The sequence below is a fragment of the Cyanistes caeruleus genome, chromosome 3, assembly GCF_971803275.1.
Source record: "Cyanistes caeruleus chromosome 3, bCyaCae1.hap1.1, whole genome shotgun sequence".
Lineage (NCBI taxonomy): Eukaryota > Metazoa > Chordata > Aves > Passeriformes > Paridae > Cyanistes > Cyanistes caeruleus.
Window position 1 is genome coordinate 30,516,409 of NC_141703.1, and position 21,681 is coordinate 30,538,089.

The following is a 21,681-nucleotide window of genomic DNA, read 5'->3' on the forward strand; positions in this document are numbered from 1 at the left end:
GCTTATTCTTAATGAAGAGTTGTTAACAGAGGAAAGAGCCCAACGAAGGGGAAAGTAATGTCTATATGAATCATTAAAAATATATGTATAATGAGCAGGATTAGAAAGCACATGGCACATTTTTATTTATATGATGCCAAGCTTTCATAAAAAGGCAGGTTTTGTTCCCTACAGGAGTTGAAAATATGTTGACAAGTCACACAGCAAGGGATGACAGGGGATTGTTGGCGGCTGCAGGAAAGCTGTGGGTTGCAACAGGCAGTGGGGATGGACTTTCTTCATTCACCATCCTGAAATTCTTTCTAACAGTCCGTGCCAATTTACTGTATGTTATGGTTTTGATCATGGAACCCACTGGAGATAGATGGGACACTTCTTAGTAAGAAAGCAGCAGGTGAGGTTACTGTTCACTGGCTGGAAAGAGGGAAGGATTTGAATGAATAAGATATGGAACACAGAGGATGCTCCAGCCACAGGAACCAACCACAGTGTTACACTGAGGAGCCAGCAGAGGAGCCCAGCCAGGCACATCACAGAGGATGTAAAATTAGGGGTGGAAGGTTAACCTGTAGGTGAGGGCTCACATACAAGGAGTTTCAAAAATGCTACCAGGGTCAGAGGAAACATTGAGCACCTGGCAGACAGCCAAAGCAGTTGGGATTTTGAATTGACATTAATTTCAATGCAATTAGTCTTGATGTTCTCTGTTCTGCATGAGAGGAGAATCACAGCCATGATGGGAAAGAAAAGAACACCACAATAATGGTACACATTCAAGAAATGTAAAAGAAAAATATTTTTGGGGGCTACAACATACTAAAAACATAAAACATACTGCCTTGTCATTATGTATTACTCTTTGAAATTTAATTCACTCAGTGCTGTTCATGCTCTTTGTTTACATTTTCTATTGATCTCAGTTTGGATGATGAATTTAGCCTATGGAATTTTGCTTCCAAGTTGCCACACTTGAGCTACCACTTGTGAGCATTGCAGTCCACCTTGCTCTTTACAGAATGACCTGGGGTAAATTCCAGCACTGGTGTAAAGGGGGTCCCATTTCTAGTGATTTAGTCCATAAAGGCAGCCTAAGCCTGCCTTGCTGTATGTACCATTTCAGAAGTGATTTAAGCACTTCTGCAAATCACTACTTAAGCTGGTTCTCAGGGAAAAGAATCGGGGCAATGCTGTAATGGGGGTTGCACAACCTCCCTTAAAATAAGACGAGTGAGGCAGCACAGGCTGTAGCTTGAAAAGGTCAGCATAAATATGCTGCCCTTCACTCCTTCACACATAAGTAATTGTTGAGAATGTTACCTGCTTTCCAGGCTCAACCTTCTGTCGTGGTTAGCTTTACCCCAGCCGACAGAAAATCTGTTTTGAGGTGGGTTTATGTGTCCATTAATACAGTACCAAGCCTGGCATCTGAACTGGCATGGTTTTTTTTTTTTGGTTTTTTTTTCATCTTCATTTACTCTGGTTAGGCAGGGGGTGCCACAAGCCTTCCCAACCGGGACACATCCTTCTCCATCGCCCTGGGGAAAGGGAGAGGAGTTACAGGAGCCAAGGAGCCAGCTCCTGTGTGTCACTCCAGGCTGAAGATGTGCCACATCCAGAGGGTCGGGGGACTTCTGGCAGTAGGAGGCAGCACCACCTTGGCTGTGCAAGGGAACATAAGCAGCTGTGGAGTGGCTTGGGACTTTCAGACGACTTGCCCGAAGTAGCGTGCAAACCGTAACAGGTTTTCAAGCCTTTCCCTTGGAGTGTGCCTATGCTGCAGCCAAAGCTGCGCCGCAGCCTGTGCAAGGTTACCAACCCTAAATTAAATCAAGCTAACTCAGGAAGGAATAACGTACAGTCACAAAACCAGACGAGAAGCCTGCATAAATACTTGAGCCTGAGCGCTGCTCTGGGCTGCCAGGGTGTCATGCACGTCAGGGTGCCCTAGCCAGCTGCCAGCTGAGTTGGCTCGGTCTCCAAGAGCAGGGAATCTCCCAGTGTGGGATTGCTCTGCAGATATTCGCGTTGGTGCTGTTGCATGAATAGCCCCCTCTTTTCGTCACGGATTTTGCACATTTCTTCTCCCTGTCTGCGATGACATGGCACTTCTCTGGCAGCTTACTCACTGCTTAGCTGAAAAGCCCAGTATTCTGGAAAGTATTTAATGTGTGTTAACCTCTCTTAATGTGATTCAGCAACTACAAATCAGAAGCGCCTGCCTCCCCTGGCCAGCCAGATATCACAGCTGGTGCCTCCTCACGCAGGCTGGATGGCAGCACAAGGCGTCTTACTCGCTTTGGGTGGCAAGTGCTGATGATCGGTACTTTTATTTTTAACCAGAGATCACTCGTTCTTACAGGCTTCGTGCAATCCAGGGACCTTTAATTGGCCGTGCAGGTCTAGGTGGACCCGTACAGACATGAAAACTTGCACAGGTGCAGTTCTTAGTTACACATCTAAGGAGGAACTGGTGCAAAAAGGCCTTAACCCAGCCTCACCTCTGGACAGCAGAGACAGCCCCTGGGAGCACCCCGGGCTGCTGGCTCCAGCACAGAGAACCAGGGCCACGTCCTGGGCCCCGTCCCACAATAAATGTCACAATTTCTCCCCGGTGTTTCTCTGCCAAACATCGTGGTGCTTACCACGCGTGAGGTGCTGGTGAGCCGGAGTGCTGCGGCCCACCCCAGGGTACCTGGCCAGCAGGAGGAGGAGGAGGAAAGGGAAGGGGGGGGAGGGGGGGAGGGAAAAAAACCCCACCCCAAACCCAACTTCGGCGGGCCAAACCCCCCACCGGGGTGCAAGTTCCCAGCAAGTCCCCCTGCCCGCCGGGCTGTGCCGCCCCCCGCGCCGAGCGGGCGCTGCGCGGACGCGGGCGCTGCGTGCGCGGGGCGGGCGCCGCCTCGGCCGCGCTCCCGGCGGCGGGAGGGAGGGAGGGAGGCAGGGAGGGAGAGAGGGAGGGAGGGAGAGAGGGAGGGAGGGAGGAGGCGCGGGGGAGCGGGGCGGGAGCGGAGCGCGGCGGCGGCGGCGGCCGAGCCGAGCCCAGCCGAGCCCAGCCGCGCCGCTCGCACACGAGCGGTGGCACCGTGTGCTTTCTTGCGGGGGCACGGTGCTCGCTTCTTTCCTAGGGGGCAGCGGGAGGAAGGTGGCCGTGGGGGTCCGTCCCCTCCCGCGCGTGTGCGGAGAGGGGCCGGCGGCGGCGCCGGGGGTGCTCCGCGCCCTCGCCCTGCCCGCGGTGCAGTTACGATGCGCCCCGGACGCCGTGCGGTTGCAGCGCGGCGGCGCTGACATCGCTCACCATGGACAGCTTCGACTTAGCTCTCCTTCAGGAGTGGGACCTGGACTCTCTATGGTGAGTGGTGCCTCGGCTTCCCCCAGGCGCGGGGACACGGGGGCTGCGGGGGATGTGCGGTAACTGGAGGGGTTCCGACAACTGGGGGATGTGCAGTAATTTGGAGTGGGTGTGTGCTTACCTGGAGAGGTGCAGTAAATTTGGGGTGCGATAATAGTGGGCGTGCAATAAGGGGGGTGCTTTGGCCCGAGGGTACAATAACTGGGGCAGCGGGTGCATTAGCAGAGGGTGAAGCCCAGAGAGGTGTCTCCTCTGCCACTTGCTTTGCCAGCATTGCTGGTTCGGCAGGGGCAGAGGGACGGGTGCCCCACTCCCCTGACTGCCAGGGTGGATCTTGGAGGTGAGTGTGGTGTTTGGCTGGAGGGGTCAACTGCACTCTTCCCTCCGCTCCCCCGCTCTCACACCACCCCCCCCCCCCCAATAATACCTTGTGCTCATCCACCTCTGGTACCTCGGGTTGGACTCATCCCCCCTCCTTCTTGCACGCCCCTTTCACCCCCACCCCCCACCATCGCTCCGCAACTCCCTCCCGGGCCGTCTTTATTGCGCCCCCCCATTGCATGCCCTTGACCTCCCCCTGCGCACCCCCGTCCCTGCCCGCCCCGGCGGCGGGTGCGGGGCTGCCAGGGAGGAGGGGAAACAGTTTCTAGAAATGTCATTAGCGGCTGGAGGTGGGAAGCGCTGCCCTCCCCCCTGCACCACCCTCCCCAAGCTGCTGCCTCTGCCAAGTCCCGGAGTTTGCTGCGGGAGTCACGCTGCCCCCGGGCGGCCGCCCCCCGTCGGGTCCAGCCGGGGTCCGCGGGGTGGGGAGGAAGCGCTCCGCTCCCCGCCAGAGCCCCGCGGTGTGCGGGGAAGCGCCCCCGGGTCGCGGCGGCACCCGCGGGGGGATGCCGTGATGGGAGCCCGCGGTGGGACGCGAGTGCGGTGCCGCGGAGCCCCGGCTGGCAGCCCCCGGAGCGGACAGGCCGTGCCTGCCTTCCCCTGCGGGCCGGGCCGGGCCGGGCCGGGCCGGGCCGGGCCGGGCCGGGCCGGGCCGGGCGCGCTCCGAGGCGGGTGCGCTCCGCGGAGCAGCGGCGGCACTGCGAGCGCGGGGAGCTGAGGTTCCTCCGCCTGGAGTCAGTTACCGGTGTGCGATTTGTTTAAACCGTGTTAGGTGATCTATGGCTTCTGTCAGTAGGGTGCGCGTTCGACAGCGCCGGCTTATCTCCTCGGCGGCAGGTGTAGCAAAAGAAGCTGGACCACCGAGTCCCGTTAGTTGAGCCGCTTCTCACAAAAGACCTCGGGATGATGAGAACAGCTTGCGCTGCATAATGTGGGTGCTAATAAATGCATACACTGATAACATGGAACCCAATAAAACTTTTACATTGCTGTGGGAACTTTAAAGAGCACATATTATACAAAATTAGTTATTATCCCATAAAAGTTTTTAATTATAGTGTTTCTGTCTGTGACACTATTTAAGGCTATGCCCTCGTTTCAATTATAAATACCAATATTCAGTTTATATCCAAACCATAACATTTATCTCTGGCCTGATTTTAAGTTTACAGTCCATATGCACAGTTTTACAGCTAAATTACGTTTTTTCTATTAAACAAGAGTGGGAGAAATAATACTTTTACACATTTGAATGCTTTTCTCTTTCTCCTTGACTGAGGACAAACTTTGGGCAAATGTTCTTTTTTAGCAGAAGTGGGCTGTCCATTACTCTCTTTTCTGAGCCAGCTATTTGAGTTAACAATAATTTGAAAAACTAACAACATAACTCCTGGGACATTAGGGATCTAGGCTGTGTCTGGCCATTGCTTCTTCTCATAACCTTTTTAGCACGCTTTTTGGCTGTTGTGGAGCCAGTTTCAAGTGCCTGTGGTCGCCATAAGACTTCTGTATGGGTCCAAAAAGACATCAACTGTTTTCCAGCTAAATTACCTGCTTAAAAATATCTGTATTTGCATAACTTGCAATCTTGTGGTTTCATAGCTCTAGTTACTTGTTTTCCTCTATAGCTGTTGTAGTTTAGAAGTTGAGTTCATCAGAAAGGCTCCAAAAAGCACGTTAAAAGCCATTGCATAATGTCAGGCCTGCTAAATTCATTGCTAAATTTTCATCCCTTTGTAGGGGTTGAACCCCACAAATGCCCAAAGCAGTGGCTAGTGAGGGGAGCAAGGGCATTGCTGTTGTGTTTCTGAGTCCTTTTGGGGCACCAGGTTTTGCCACCAGCTTTAGCTTGGAGTATCAGATCATGGGCTGAAAGCTTATCATGAAGCAGCCGTTTGACAAGTGGTTTGGAATAGTCAGTTTTGAAAAGTCGTACAAACAGTAATAAATAAAAGCTTACTTTGGCTTGGTGAATGCTTCCAAAGTCTGTTGTGCAGGTCTGTGGTGCCTTGGGGCCATGGGTCATTCTCCCATTTGCAGGCAGGAGTGGCTGTTGGATGCTGCCCTCCCGCCTGCTCGCCAAGGGGCAAGTTATGGACATTCTCAGGAAACCTGGTGTGAATTCTGTACTAAACTGACCAAAACAAAGCTGGTACGGTAATGTTCAGCTATGAAGACTTATGAGAATGCCTTCAAAGTTGTGCAGTTGTTGCCAAAAAGGGAAATAAAATACACCACACAGATAGGAAGTACTTCATGGCAAAGAGCAACACTTAATGAGACTTAATTTTCTCTGCAGCAAGAATGAATGTTGTCCTTTATTCTTTTGAATGTAGCCATAATGGCAATTTGCGCACTTAATTTATGACTGAAAATCCACTTTTTGAAGTATTTGGTGAACATTTTGCTTAGAAGTGCAGTAATTAAATATTAATGTGCTGTTCTAAAGTGGTTTTATTTTTTTTTTTATTTGAGATGTTCTTGGAAAATCAAAAGGAGTTTCCAAATGAACAGGGGCATGCTAATCAATTCTCATTGATTGTTGCTATTATACTATTAATGAATTTTCTTTCCAATTAATACATGCTATGTCTTTTGCTTTGCTGTAACACAGAAAATGTAATGATATATCATGTAGTGATTATAAGACAGTATTTAGCTAGTAAACTGCAATGGTAAGATATTGTGAGCTATTTTCTACTAAACAGTAGTTTTCCCAGGTTGTATGGATGCCAATAACACTTCTGCTTTCCAGAAAACTACTATAATTCAAATAGTGAAAGCTGAGCACAAACTCAAATAGGAATTTTAAGAAAACATACCAATCTGTGGTGTAAACAAATCTTGTGCCCATTTGGTAAGCTTTCTCTGGAACATTTTAGGGTGTTCAGCCCAGCTTAACTCAGGGTGTTTTTACTGCTGACCAACAGAGTTATCCTGAGCACAGGGCACTGATGACTTCAAACCACAGCTCTGTCTCCTGTTTTTCTTTCTCCATGTGTAGTTTTACTTGTCCAGACTCAAGGATGTGGATTCTCCAGTGCATTACAGGTTTGCATTTGTTTACACTGGACTAAAAGAGATGGAAAATCTCACTTGGAGGTGTTTTATATGCCTGTTGTACATCAGTAAACATACTATAAATGACGGAAAGCAGCAAATGAACAGACCAAAGGACCTAATCAAAGTGCCTGGACAAGTTCTGAATTACAGGCATTTGTTTCATTATTTGTTTTATTTAACAAAGGAAGATCAAAATGCAGCCAGGTCCTTAACTCTGTGCTTAGCTTTAGGCACAGCAATAGCCCCAGTGAAGACCAGCTAGTAAAGGTTCTCCTCACATGCTGATGTAAGGTACATGCATAGGCAGAGTTGTTCCCCATTCATTAAAAGCAATTAGCAGATTTATTAAAGCACTTACTCTGTTGTACCAAACAAGAATTTTGAATGTAAGATGTTTGTTAGCCACAAACAAAACAGTGTTTGTTTAGGTAAAAGAAGCCAAGTATGTAATTGGTTTATTTGGTGGTTACCTGATACTTCTGTGCGTTTTTAGTTAACATCAGTTTCGTAGGGGTGGGATATTCCTGTAAAAAATGTACAGCTGTATAGCTTCCAAGCTAAGATCAATATCAAATGCCACAGTATAAGATGGCCCAGTGTGTTTTACAGACCTTGTACTGAATTATTAGTTCATTTGCTATCTTTGGGTCTGTTCCTGCTCCATTTGAAGTCAATGAGAGTTTTGTTTGGAAGTTGCTATTAACAAAAAGTGGTCAGACATCCAGCAGTCTTATAAATGAACCTTTTGTGACTTCTTGATTCCAGGTTGCCTGGCTTTTAGTCTCTACATTTTATATTTGTGTAAGACAAGATTTTTTTCTTATGTTCCTTGGTGCTTACTTGAGACAGTTTTAGAAAGCTAATTCTACACATCTTCAGTCAAAGTAGATCACAATGTTTATTTTCAGATAACATTAAGCAGCTACTTTGGGGTGAGAGGGGTCACTCCTCAGTATGGTAACAGGTTGGATCAGCTGGACCTTTTCACAGAAAATGCTCAGCAATAGTAACGCCCTCTCACAAAAAAAAAAGAAAAAAGAAAAAAAGTAAAAAAAAAAAAAGTTAGTGTCTTCTTTTATCTCACATCTCCTTTACAACTCTATTCCAGCCTGTGTCTTGGACTTTGCTGCTTATTTCTTTCTTTTTAGCTCTTGCTCCTTTTCAACCAATAATGCTTGAAATCATCTTTGTCTCTTTATTTCTTTCTGTGTGGTGTTTCCTATTCTCCCTTCCTCCCAGTGTCAACTCACAGTTACCACCTGTCTCTCATTGAGATCTCATCTAAAAATTTGCTCTTTCTGCGATGATTATAAGTTGTGAGCAAACAATAGACAAGTAATAACTATAGATTGTTCCCTTCTCCTGCTTTCACAGCATGTTCTCTCTTCCTTGATGCCTGTTTTTTAGGCTGGAAGCCCTTTGGGTCAGGAACTGCTTTCATTGGTTAAGCTTTTTTTCTTACAGCACTGAACAAATTGTATGAGCTAAAACATTATAAATAATAATAAGAGCAAGCTTTTCATAGTCAAAATACTTTATAAACATCAGCTGAATAATAATATTTTAAAAACATGTCTGCTGTGAGTGCTCATTTGCTGGATGTAATATACCACATCCTCCTCATTTGAGTCTCCACTGAGTCCAGAGGCTTTGCCAGTTTACATCAGATGAGAATCTGGACTATTATCTCTAATTCACAGTACTTAGTACTTTTTTTTTTTTTTTTAAAGAAAAAGTAGGTTTTTAAGCTTGTGATTTGTTTTTGCCTAATAAGTAAAATTCTGTTACAACAGTAGGACAATGGATATGCTTTCATCTGTCTCCCTGAGGACTGTTTGAGTACCCACGCCCGATTGTGTGTTGCAAGAGATGAACAGCCCTTTGGGCTTGCATTCTGACTCTCAGACCTGTAGATTTGTCATCCTCTGGGATGTATTCATCAAAAGTTGAAGTAAAACCCTTACTAGGTTGTTGGAGAAGGGTTCAAAAGAGGTCATGAGATGCACACAACATTTCCCATTCTTTGTGAATATTTGAGGAAAATAACGGGTTTCTTAAAACTAGTGGACAATTATTAATGGGCCATTATAAAAACAGCATACCAAAAAATACTGGCTGTGGGAGCATCTTGTCATCCATATATTAGCAATAATTTTCATACTCAACTCCATGACACTGTCATTAAAGGAAGCAACTGTTTAATTACAGGGGTTTCTAACTTCATATAACAAATTAATCCATTAACTTCATATTTATGACTAGGAAACAACAAAACATGAATAAAAAGAGAGATGCTTTACAGTCTGGTTATAATATTTTTAACAGTAGGAGTAATAGAGTAAAATCTGTAGAAATGAAGAAAACCTGACATCATGTACAGGTAGAAATCAGGGAGGTTAAATTCTGTATAACATGTTGTCTCATCTGACAGACTGATCAGGTTCTAACTGTGAAGTCGCCATGTCACAAAATGAGATTTCCAAAAGGATGATATTTTCTAGGAAATCCATGCAAACTTTCTTTGTATATGGCTGGTTAGCTGCAAGGGTAATTTCAGGGAAAACCTACAAGTTCTTTGGGAAAAGCTGGAAGTAGGCAAAGGGAAAGCTGTAATCAAACTTTCTTGGTTTTGAACAGAACTAGCTCTTTGTAAACCCTGCCCTGCTGGGGAGTGGGAGTTCCCATTTTGGTGCTGCTGCTGGGGACTGGATTTACTCTCTGACTGCTCCCAGGGAGCCCACTGGTCCCTGCTATGGTCAACTACATTGGATTCACTTAATTCTAATTAGGGCTACTCTTCTGTCTCCTAAAATGAGTGTTAAGACACTGGTTATACTTGCTGGTTCTGCCTCAGGCCCCAGGAGAGCAAATAAAGGATACTTATGGTTGAATACTCAGGTAATACTCTACATAATTTCTGAATAATTTGTGGGTAACTACAAATTTATACTTAGGAGAAAGAATGAATGAACTGTAGTGACAGTTAAATGAACATAATGACAATTATTATTAATATTCTGTGCTAAACGTTTTCTGTATCCTTTCAAAGGTAAAAATGCATAACTTGTGTTCCTCTCTCACAGCTTGATAGCTCAACTTTCCTAGTACCTTAAGCAAACAAAAAGTAGTGTTAGTGACTTGAGGGGACTGCATTTTATCCTCTTAGGAAGATTTAAACCTGAATGTATGTACCAAGGACCTGGATACAAATGTATCTTGGGAAATATGACAGTAGGAATGCAATTTAAACTTAGCCTCAGAGACCCTTTATGTATTTCTTAAAAAATAAATTAGTTCCAATGCAGCAGTGGTGGTCTCAGCAGGCAGGAAACACTTAAAATTATGCAGAAGGGACCAGAAATCTTTGCTAAGAAGCTTTTTGTTGCTATGTTTTGTTTCTCAATAAAGATGATCCACAACTGTAAGTACTTAAAACTAAAATCAAGAGGGTTGTATCTGAAAAAGCTGCACAACTTCTTAATGTAACCCAGTCCTTCTGTGTGGTTGTTTGCACATGTTTTGGACCATAGAAAGAGTCCTTTGTGGCTCAGCTTGGTTTGACTACATGGCAGGAGTGTACAAGTAGAGGATGAAGGTGGTGTCTTCTTACACTCAGGTATGTTTTGATTGCTTTGAGCTGTGATCACCTGTTACTGCACATATCACTTTTGAAATCTGTTACGGAGAAACTCATGGCTTCCCTGGCTCGTGCATTGCCATGATGGTGCAGCATAGATGCCAGGTATTATGATGACCTATGGTGGTAAGAAAAACCCAAATATGACAGACAGATGGATCAGAAGGAAAAAAGGTTTGGTGAAGTATCCATTTGAAGAGTTCAGATTCAAAAGCCATCCCAGCAATGGTCTTTCCAACCATGCATCTCCCTGTTTCTATCATTGCCTTCTTTGTTTTGGTCACTGTGAAGGTTTTGGGGAGCCTGTTCTCATGCATTGGTGTTGGCAGATGTCCAAAACCTCATCTGGGGGGATGTTAGCTTTTTTTCTGATGATGCTAAATGGTGTCTACGTCCTAGTGATGCATCAAGAGAAAATGGATTCCTTCTGTCATTGACCACTGGTGACCCAGAAGGGTTCAGCTCTCAGGTCTGTCAATTTTTGGAGAGAATGATGTAACTTTAATGTTTTTGTGCTCCTTTGCTTTAGAACAGCAAGTGCTGTAGGTGCTTGTACCTTAGCTTAGAAAAAATTAACAGACTGAGTTGACAGAGACTCTGGAGAAGATAATTACATTGATATTCATGTGAAGACACTTTTTAATATTTTTTGTTTCTGACATAGGGAGGGAACTTGTCATGTCATCAACTGTTTTTAAAGGACAAAGTAACAATAAAAGCTAAGAATTCATTCCTTCATTTGTGTTTGGCAAAGAGAGTGTAACATTTTCTCCAGGATGATGACCTTGAATTAAATAAATGTCACCAGTGTAAAGAGTAAATTAATGTCACAATGTGCTTTATTTGTGGTTAGGCCTGAAGAGTGTCAGGAATTTCTTAATACAAAAGGTGTCTGTGTGCTGGTCCATTTACCAAGGCTTCCTACAAGAAGACCACCACGATCCTGACTGCTCTGAATTTGTGTCACCACATTGCCTTGCATGTTTGTGTGCACCAGCATGTTTGCAGCTTGTGGAGCTCAGCCTTTCAAATCATATCACAGAATCACAGAATGGCTTGTGTTGGGAGGGACTTAAAGATCACTTAATGCCAGCCCCCCTGTCTTGGACAGGGACAGCTTCCACTAGACCAGTTTGCTCAGAGCCCCATCCAGCCTGGCCTTGAACACTTCCAGACAAGGCATCCACAGCTTCTTTGGGCAACCATTTCCAGTGTCTCAGCAGTGTCTTTATCCTCACAGTAAAGAATTTCTTCCTAGTGTCTAATCTAAACCTACCCTCTTCCAGTTTGAAGCTGTTCCTCCTTGTCCTATCACTACATGCCCTTGTAATAGGACTCTCCCCAGCTTTCTTCTCAGGCCCCTTTAGGTCCTGGAAGGTGATAAGAAGTCTTCCCTGAGACTTCTTGCTTTTTTTTTCTAAGGAGTGAATCCCATTCAGAACCTGGTCACTCTCTAACATAAAATGGGCAAGGATTTTAGTTTGGTTTGGTTGTGGTTTTTGGTAACTGCCACTGGCTATGAAAATCTGTTCCAAACCCATAGCAGTGGTAGCAAAAATGTAGGCATTACATTACACATCTGTGGTAATGTATACCTGTTAATGTATCCCTGGCCATTTAATACAGATTATTTTGCAACATCTGAGGTGAAATGGTATTGAGATAAACCCCAACAAAGGAAAGCACAGATAAATGCTTTTGCTGCTGGAGCTGAACCGACTTTTGTAGATCCAAGCAAACTATCTCTTTATGGCGCTCTTCAAGGCTTCACACTTCACAAGACCTTGCCAACTTGGGTGCATGGCTGCGTGAACATGATTACATAGCAAGTGGTATAAATGCAACCCTTTTTTTGTTGTTGTTCTTAGAAGTATATAAGTAGCAGTATCTTGAACTAATTACAGCTGATGTAAAGCACATTTAAGGAAACCCATTAGCAAAGAATTAGAAACTAGAGCAGATTAGCTATTCTTTAATGGCCTTGACTGTAGATCTTTTGATGCCTTGGTAGCTTTTCTAACACTCGTTGCTCATCTGTCTTTATTCAATGACTAGAAGCTTCTTTCAAGTCACAGTCTGATTCTAATGTGAAAAATTTGCTGTTTTTTGCTGAAAAAATTATTACCTGGAAACGTAAATTCTGTGGAGTTCTGTGCTGTTTTTGTTGTTGAAATTTAGAGCATTTTTCTGCTCGATGTGTCTGTATAATAGAATGAGCAATCCCTAATATGCTTCCTTGGAGTTATTAATTATTTACTTTCCTGAAATGCAGATCATAGACAATTTTACATGACTTCCCTCTGTACAGACTTTCTTGTTTCTCTCTTTATTTTTGTATGCTTTGCAAATGCCAGTAAATTCATTTTCACTGAAAGGGGAAATAAGTAATTTAGATGATTGCAGTTGTTTCATAATTAATTAATTTCAGTTTAAAATAATCAAGTAGTGTCCATCCATTGTTCTGTGTGCTTTTCTGAGGCATTAAGATTCACAATGTTGAAATAAGTTCCAGATGGAAGTGTGTACTTTATAATCAGAGAAAAAATATCTGGTTTTGTCAAAAACCTGAAGAGTTCTGCCCTGACCTAAATAGAAAGTATTATGTTTAAGCACATTTTTCAGGTTTTGAGCCATTACTTTAGGAATTACTTAAAAGTCCCAATTTGAAAAGTTTTATAGGGTAATAACTTAAAAACAGAGCTATAGAGTAAGAGCAATAGTGATGTATGACAATATATTAATTTGTTTCCTCAAGTACTCCTGGTGTCTGTTAAAACGTAACAAGTAACAAGGCTTAGCACATTTCCCCCTTTTTGGCACTCTTCTGTGATAAAGAGAAATATTTACAATGATAAATCATCTCTTTGCTAATAATCAATAAATAACACATTCTCCTGATAAAAAATTAATGGTAAAATGAAATAAAAAATTTTGAGCAGAAGGAAGAATAGTTGAAATGGTGTGCTGAGAACGTCAGTATGTTCTTGTACTTTAATAAATGCTAGGATTAATGGAAGGACTTTCAATGTGGCAGTTTGCAATAAGAATAAAAAATCTTTTTTGAACATGAAAGACTCTTAAGCAAGAGGTTTACATTATGTAAATGTTAGTGTTACTGGCAATAGCCCATTATAAAGGAAAACTTCATATTCAGAAAAGCATTTGCAAATAATGGGATAGATGCAGCAATCTCTAGTCCTCACTTGGACAACTTTCTCTTTGAAGTCAATGGAAGTTTTGCCTGAATTAGGTGGAAGGAATTAGCCCATTCGTTATTATCTGAATTACATCAAGAGCTGACTGCTAAACAATAAAATCATGATTCATAACGTAACGGCTTCACTTAATTCTTTTGTAGTCTTAATATATCTCATTATATGGTACTTCTGTTCTTTCCTCTCTGTGCAGTATTCAAATTAATAACAACCACCTTTACATAACTGATGGTTCGACATGTTTTGCTGCCTTAGCGAGATCAAAGGATTTTATATACCCTTTTTGGATAGATATCAAGAATAGGGTGATCAATCTCTTCAGTAACCATTAAGCACATTGTAAATATCTCAAGGTACCCAATTAGACACAAGTGGTTTGCCAGATGCTGAGAGCATCACCAGTTGTCAGAAGATCCCCAAATCTGTGGGACAGTCCAGAATTTATTAGGGATTAGTGGTGGTTCGAGTTGTCACTCCACTGATTTGCGGCCATTCAGCTGTGCCCTGCCATAAGCAGCCTGCATGATATGTGGAGATAAGGTTTAAGTGACAGATACTTTGTCTTGCCCCCCAGGCACCTTTGGGTGGGAAGGAGGCAGGGATGGATGGACACTGGTGTTTCAGTTCCTCTCTTGTGACCAGAGAGGAATGTGAGTTATGTAAGTGAATGTAAGTGAAATAGCAAAACTAGAAGGGCATAAGAGAAGCAGACTGAAGAGAACAGCCCAAGACCAAGGGACCCCCAAAAGGCTTTATTACAAAGCTGGAGTTAACCCATTAACCCCTCACCAGGAAGCCATCTGCAGCCTTCAGGCTTTAAGAATTCTTTTTATCTAGAGATGTAATCGACACAAGATGTGTAACAGCTGCAAGCTGTCAGGTTTGTCAAAGTAACTAGAAAAATTTGTTCTATGACACACACAGAGCAAAGTAATGCAGAGCTAAAAAAAGGAAAGGAATAAATTATCATAAGGGTTAAAAAGAGGAAGAAAAATAGTCAAATAATGAAAGTTGCAGGTAATTCTGGAGCATTGATGATTTGAAATTAAACTACAACGAAGGTTTCCAAGAGTCAACATCCTAACTATTTACCCCAATAGCAAAAACAGTGAAACTCCTCATGTTCCCATTATAACCATACTTCACTGAGGGGCTGGAATGGCTGGAGTGTTCCACGCTGACTCCAGAACAGGGTGGCTGTTGCGTTATTTTACCCTTCTGACTCTTGGCTGTTGTTGTTCAGGTGCATTACCATTGCATTTTGTATCTGCAGAGAGACCCAGATTTGCTGTAATAAGAGCTGCTGAGGCTTGGGACAAAAAGCCAGTTGCAGTACCAAAAACTCTGTAGACAAAGTGAAAAGCAGAGGAAAATTATGGATAAAAGGCAGAACTGGTCAGAAGGAAAAGACTGGAGTATTTTAATAATCCGAATAAACAGCAGTTGCAGAAAACCGCCAGCCTGACAGTGCTGCCAAATCCGTGAGTGTGAGCATGATGGGAAAACAGAACTTTCTTTTTAAGAAGCTCTAAAGGAACAATGCAATGATTTTGGGCATGTTTATGAGGACTCCTCCCAAGAATGAATGACAGCACAGGGATACCCTGAGGGATTAGTTGGAAACTTGGAAAGCCTTAATGGGTCAAGAGAAGACTAGAAAGCCTTATTGTAATAACTTTTGGTAATGACTTTTCATAACGATGGCGACAGTCCACAAAGGGCTTTCATGGTGAGGAAAGTGGGAACCAGTGAAGAGCTGTGAAGAAATGGGGCTCATAGTCAAAGCACCCTGCCTGGGAAATGCTGTTTGCTGTGGCATCTCAGCTGGAGCTGGCTCTCATCTGTGAAATCCAAGGCATTTGGATATGCAGTCTAAGGCATGTGCAAACTAAGGCATTTATATTAGCAGAAGAATGCCCATGTGCAAAGAAATCAGTAGATGGGTCTCAGTAACACATTACAGTTTAGGGCTTCCATCATCTCAGTGTGTTAGAGTTCTGATACTGAAATGCTGATAACTGTTGGGTCTTCTGTAAGGCATTTCAGCACCTCATCAGACTACATGTGGCACCACTAGGAACTAATTAAATATACCTACTACTGTACTGCTCTGGAGTACTGCTATAGTACTCCTGCTTTGGATCAGTCTGAGTCCTGGAACACTGACCTGGATGCCAGTCAGATATACCCGATTCCCACTTTCCAGAATTACTTGGAAGTGTACCTCTTACTGAGAGCCTTAAAGAAAATGGAATTCTGATTTTTTTAACAAATACATAGCTTGAGTGTTTTCCTTTGTTCAACTCACATTCATGTGCCAAAACAACTAATAAAATTTCAGACTTGCTTATATGGTAATTTTGTTGGTGGAAGAAAGTCATCTATTAAATCTGAAGCCATCACAACTCATTAGGTGCTAATGTATCTGCTGTGTGGTAGAGCAGCAGGCCAGCTCTGTTGAAACGCTGCTAGTTCGCCCTCATCCGCTCACAGTTGTCTCTGGAGAATTGGGAAGTACAAACAAGTTTTCCAACAATACACGCTAAGGGTGTGCTAAAGTAGCGGCGTTTACTTTATCCCAGAAGTCTGTCTCTGTCTGCAGACAAGCACGGAACCAAAGCGAATGCAGAAGTTTGGGAATGGTTCCTGTATTTCCTCCTAGGAAGTCTCAGGAGAATAGGTGATTGTGTGTGCTCACAGATGTCCTGGGTACGTGCAGTAAATCCAACATTTTCTGAACATGCTGCCGGCCTTGCTGCACCTGGTAATAAACCCTGGCAATAAATCAGGTGATCTGCACATGCATAATAAATCCGATGCACCTGAATGCCGGCATACAGGATGGACATGCTGTGCACAAACTGGCTCTTTTCCAGGTCTTCTGGATGTCAGGTTTCCACTGTGACTGGCTTGCCTGGGAGTTCTGGCAAAACTGCTGACATTCTCTTTTTATATCAGCGTTTCCAGGGCACGTCCAGGGGGAGGGGGACATATGGGGGGTACTAAAGCTTGAGCATCATTTTTCAGTGTGCCTGTACTCAATTCAAGCCATGATACAAGCCTGAAAATATAAACAACCCCATACCTGTAAAGATACTCCTGCCAACTTAGGCATTTTTTGAAAATAATACCCCAATTTCTTTCAAGTTCAAACCTATTTTCCAACTCCTTTACGTTAAGATTTTGTATGGATCAGATGAATGCTCTTACAGCATCAAGGCATCAGCATCCTGAATACCCTCTCAGTATTCATCAATATATTTATTTTTGTAGGAGAATTTTAGTTTAAGAACTGTCATACTGTTAAGTGTGTGAGGACCTTCCTGAGGGCCTTGGATGTCAGAGCATCTCAGGCAGGGAGAGATTTGAGCCTGTAGTTGTACACTGTGATTCTGCCACCTCGGAGGATGTTCAAAAGTGGTAAACTTCAAGCCACAGATAGGTCGTGGGTTGCTCCCTGCCCTGTAGGCCAACTGACTTGGCACAAAATATCTTCACATGCTGGAAAACCATAGAATTATAGAGTCACAGAATGGTTTGGGTCAGAAGTGACTTCAAAAATCACCTAGCTCCAACCCTCCTGCCAGGGCAGGGATGCTGTTCATATGACCAGGTTTCTCAGGACCCCATCCAACCAGGCCTTGAGTGCTTGCAGGGATGGAGCATCCACGGCTTCTCTGGGCAACCTGTTGCAGTGCTTCACTGCCCTCTGGCTAAAGAATTTTTTCCTAGCATCTAATTTAAACCCATCTTCTTTCAGTTTAAAAACATTGTCCCTTGTCCTGTCACTGTCTGCCTGTTTGAAAAGTCCCTCTCCTCCTTTTTATAAGCCCCTTTTCAGTACTGGAAGGCCTTGGTGAGGTCTCCCTGGAGCCTTCTCTTCTCCATGGTAAACAACCCCAGCTCTCTTAACTTGTCTTCTTAGGAGAGGATCTCTGATCATCTCTGTGGCTTTCCTTTAGGCCTTCTCTGCGGGGTTCATGTCCTGTGTGAAGGACTCCAGAGCTCCAGAGTATGCAGTATTCTCAGTGGGGTCTTCTGCTTGGTTATATGATTGCAGAGTAGAGGTGGAGGATTACCTTCCCTGACCTGCTGGCCACTCACCTTTTGATGCAGCTGAGGATGCCATTGGCCTTCTGTGCTCTGAGTACACACCCCTGTCTGATGTTCAGCATTTCATCCACCAGAATCCCCAAGTCCTTTGCAGGGCTGCTCTCAATGACTTCTTTTCCCAATCTCCTCATATCTGGGATTTCCCTAACCCAAGTGCTGCACCTTGCACTTGGATTTGTTGGCACATCACATCACGAGGTTCTGGTGTGTCCGCTTCTCAAGCTTGTCCAGGTTCCTCTACATGGCATCCTGTTCTTCTGTTGTGTCACCTGCATCACTCAGCTTTGTTCCATCTGCAAACCTGCTGTGGGTGCAATCAGTTCCACTGATGGTGTCTTTGCTGAGGACACTGAAAAGCAGCAGTCCCAAGGCAGGGCCCTGGGGGATACCACTCATTACCCACCTCCCCCTGGACATAGACATGGACTCCAATGCTTTGTCTGCATCCATCCATCTGGCCAATTCCTTATCCACTGAACAGTCCATCCATCAAATCCATGTCTCTCCAATATGAAGATAAGGATGTTACGTGGGACCATATAAAAGATTTTACAGGAGTCCAAGTAGATGAAATCTGTCCTCTTCCCATGTCAACCATTGCCATAACTCTCTCATAGAAGGCCATCAGATTGGACAGGCATGGTTTGCCCTTAGTAAGTAGGAGCAGCTAAGTTTTATATTATTAAGGTAAAAAAAGGTATCCACATGCAACCTATCTATTGAAAATTCTTCCTTACCACGTGGTTATTGGAAGCCCCAAGTGTGTACACTAGGGTTTGATTTTATTTTGCTCTGAGTGGTAGAGGTAACGAGCCCCACTGAGAAATGGTAGCAGAGAATCCTAACAGTGACCAGATTGGTACTTCCTTCATCCTCACTTCTGCATTCATTTGGGAAATGAGGGAAAGGACCTCAGAGCTATGAGAGTAGGTGACTGATTTTGTAAAAATAAAAGCATCTTCTTCTTTATGTTCTCTGGTAAATGAGCCTTCTTTACCATCATGATATGGGCTGCATAGAAATGAAGCAGGGGACTTTACTGGACTGTATGTCACTGCACTTGTGTTTAAATAAGGAGTATATTCAGAGCAAAAGTGCTAACTTGATTTCAATAAACCATAAAACATGTAAAATACTACTAGACCCTGTTGGGTTACAGCATTATGTCTCCTTTAGACTTTCTCATAGTGGTTTTCTGTGCCAATTTAGGACACTGCCTTTGAGCTAATTAGAAATTCTGAGCAAAGTTGGAGGGAATTTTTGTGTTTCTTCATCTGGATGACATGCTTATCAAGTCAGCTACCCCCAGTCTGATACAGCAGGCTGCCAACAGACTTGTCACAGCTTATGAAGAGTGTTTGTGGTGGAGAGAGAAAGTATAATGAAAACCACATCCAGCAATTAAACACCTACATTTCCTTTTAGACTCCAAACAATGGACGTCTTTCCTTTTGCAAAAGAGATTTCTCAAATCAAAGCAACTCACAGAAGAAATATAAATGAGGAAGGAAGCTCTGAGTAGATCTTTAATGAGTCTCTGGCACAGTGACACAGTGAGGTGTGACACATTCATGAATATGATGTAATTGAAAAGATTTAGGTTTGCAAAGGTTTGCTCAGCAATCAGGCAAAAGTAAAGCAGCCAAATGTGGGACATGTTCAGGTCAAGTTTTTGGTACCTGTAATACCAGTCTTTTACTGATAGGAAAAGAGTACACTTGATGCTTTTCTTAGTCTGTGATACATACTTTTAACACCAGAAAAATAGCATCGGTTTTATTTTTACTCAAGTGAACAGAAATTGACCTTCTTATAATAATGACAGGACATAGAAGAGGATCTTTGAAAATAACTGTGGACTAGTTAGGCAGAGGATGGAGTAGAGCCTGGATGTGATACATTCAGCAGTGCTGTAGATAGAGAGGTAGGAGCAGGAGCTTGGGGAGCTATTTCCTCTGAAGAAAATCTCTGGTATAAAAAAATTTATTGCAAGGACACAGAAGAGCAGAAGAGATACTTCAGGGAAAGGGTGTAAAAATTAACACTCAATTATCATGCAGTTAATATGGACCAGATGAGTTGAAAGATACTGCAAAAGTATACTGGGTGATGATAAAAACCAATTGCACTATTAGTATTAACAGTGGGCTTGTATTTACCTGAGGTAACGCTGTGTGATACCTGGCACCAGTTGCATTGAACATCACATCTATAGATCTATGAGCAGTTCTGCTGTAGAACTGTACGTTTTTATAGAGAAAAAACATCTGAATTGATCAGCTTTGTACATGGTTGTTTTTCTTCAGGAGAAAAGAGTAACTATTTTGGGCTTAGAATCATGTGGGTACATCTATGGTGCTCCTAGAACAAAGCTGTAGGGCTGCATGGTGCTGTATGTGAAAGCCCTCCTCTGGTCTCTATTAGCTTGAGGATCTCTGCCCTGCTGTGCTGTGTGTGTAAGCTTCCCAGAGGATGTGAGCCAGATGAACCCTGTCTTTGTGGGCATGGGCACCTTATAGGCTTAAAAAGAGAGAGGTGAACCAGGCTTATTTGTGAGACTGTGTTTCCTAAGTGTGATAGAATGTCAGCAGATTGCTCGTTGTGCAGTACTTCATACAGTGATGCATCTAAACCTGCAGTCTGTAATCTAAGATGTGTGATTACTGAGAAATTCAGTCAGTTCAGGCAAGAGACATTGCTTATGGGGAGTACAGGCTAAGGGAGCACAGAAGAACCTTAGGTCTTCAGTGGAAATCAAAACTAGGCAGTTCTGGAAGGTCAGAGTACAGGAGTAATCCACAAAGGGTGCTTGTTAGCAGGCTGGAGACATACCTACGCTGGAAGCTGAATGCAGGACTAACATACTAGTGGTCTGTGTATCCAAACCACTGAAAATCACTTTGATTTTATCTGTCATTTAATGTGCCTAGCAATTGCAACATCAGGCAGAAATTCCTCTGGCTTATTTGGAGACTGGATTTTGATTTTGTTCACTGAAGCAGGCAGTGCAAGTTTATGCCAGGAGATTAATTCAGCTGATGATGTGCCACCAAAGCAGGTCCTTACTTGAGTTTTACCACTTTTAGGGGAGGTGCCACATAGTGGTTTATGTGCACAGTTTCGCCAGAATTAACATGGCAAATCCCACAGCCTAGGAACCCCACACAGCCCAGTTGGACACCCAAGATGATATTTTCTGGCAGAAGCACATTTAGACTTAGCTCCAGCTTTGCTACTACACATGCCTAGAAGCAATTTGGGGATTACCAGACTCATCAGCCTGGTACATAGAGGCCTGGAGAAGTCCAAGATAGGCTGTGGGCACACGACTGTCTGTGCTGTTTGCATGCCACACATTATGAGTCTTTGGGATGATAGCACCCAGGGAAGTCAGGACTTCTCTTTTCCAGCTGAATGTTACATCCACTTCACTCCTGGCCCCATGGTCCCTCCATTCCCAGATCAGGTTCCAGGGAGTGTGGTGAAGGGCTTTGAAGGTCATCCAGGCCTTTGACCTAGTAAGTAGAGCATCTTCCTTGAGACTGAATCTTTGGGTGTGAAACTCATGCTAGAGAGATACTTGAATCTGGGTCTCCATTTTCATATGCTGCTGCTTTAACCACTGGAATGTTAGCAAAATAGTGTGCTCTGCTGTGTCCTTTGGTTTTCTTTTGAAAGAGAGGTATGCCCCCCTTGTCTGACCTAAATACCCAAGAGGGCACATAGGTGACATTCAAGCTGTGAGTTCTGCTTCCAGTGGGAAGTCTAATCACAGCAAAACCTGAAAGTTCTTTTGACATTTTCCTTTGGCCAGCATAAGGTTTGGTTCCCAATGCAGCATCTGGGTGTTAAGAACTGGCCCTTGGATGCTGGCTTCTTCCCATTTTCCCTATGGGCAGCTTTGGCACCCAGTGCAGCACACT

General features: G+C 43.8%; 1 protein-coding gene across 2 annotated transcripts in view; it reads left to right on the plus strand.

Annotated features, from left to right (window-relative positions):
• The first annotated feature begins 2,988 nt into the window (after nt 1-2,988).
• Nucleotides 2,989-21,681, plus strand: part of AFF3 (ALF transcription elongation factor 3) — a 318,055-nt gene continuing 299,362 nt past the window's right edge. The window contains exon 1 of one of the 2 annotated variants that reach the window (XM_086880460.1): nt 2,989-3,349. In XM_086880460.1, coding sequence (XP_086736586.1) covers nt 3,297-3,349 — 53 coding nt within the window. In that variant the 5' untranslated portion in view covers nt 2,989-3,296. The remainder of the gene's footprint in view (nt 3,350-21,681) is intronic. The other variant, XM_086880462.1, reaches the window with a different exon arrangement.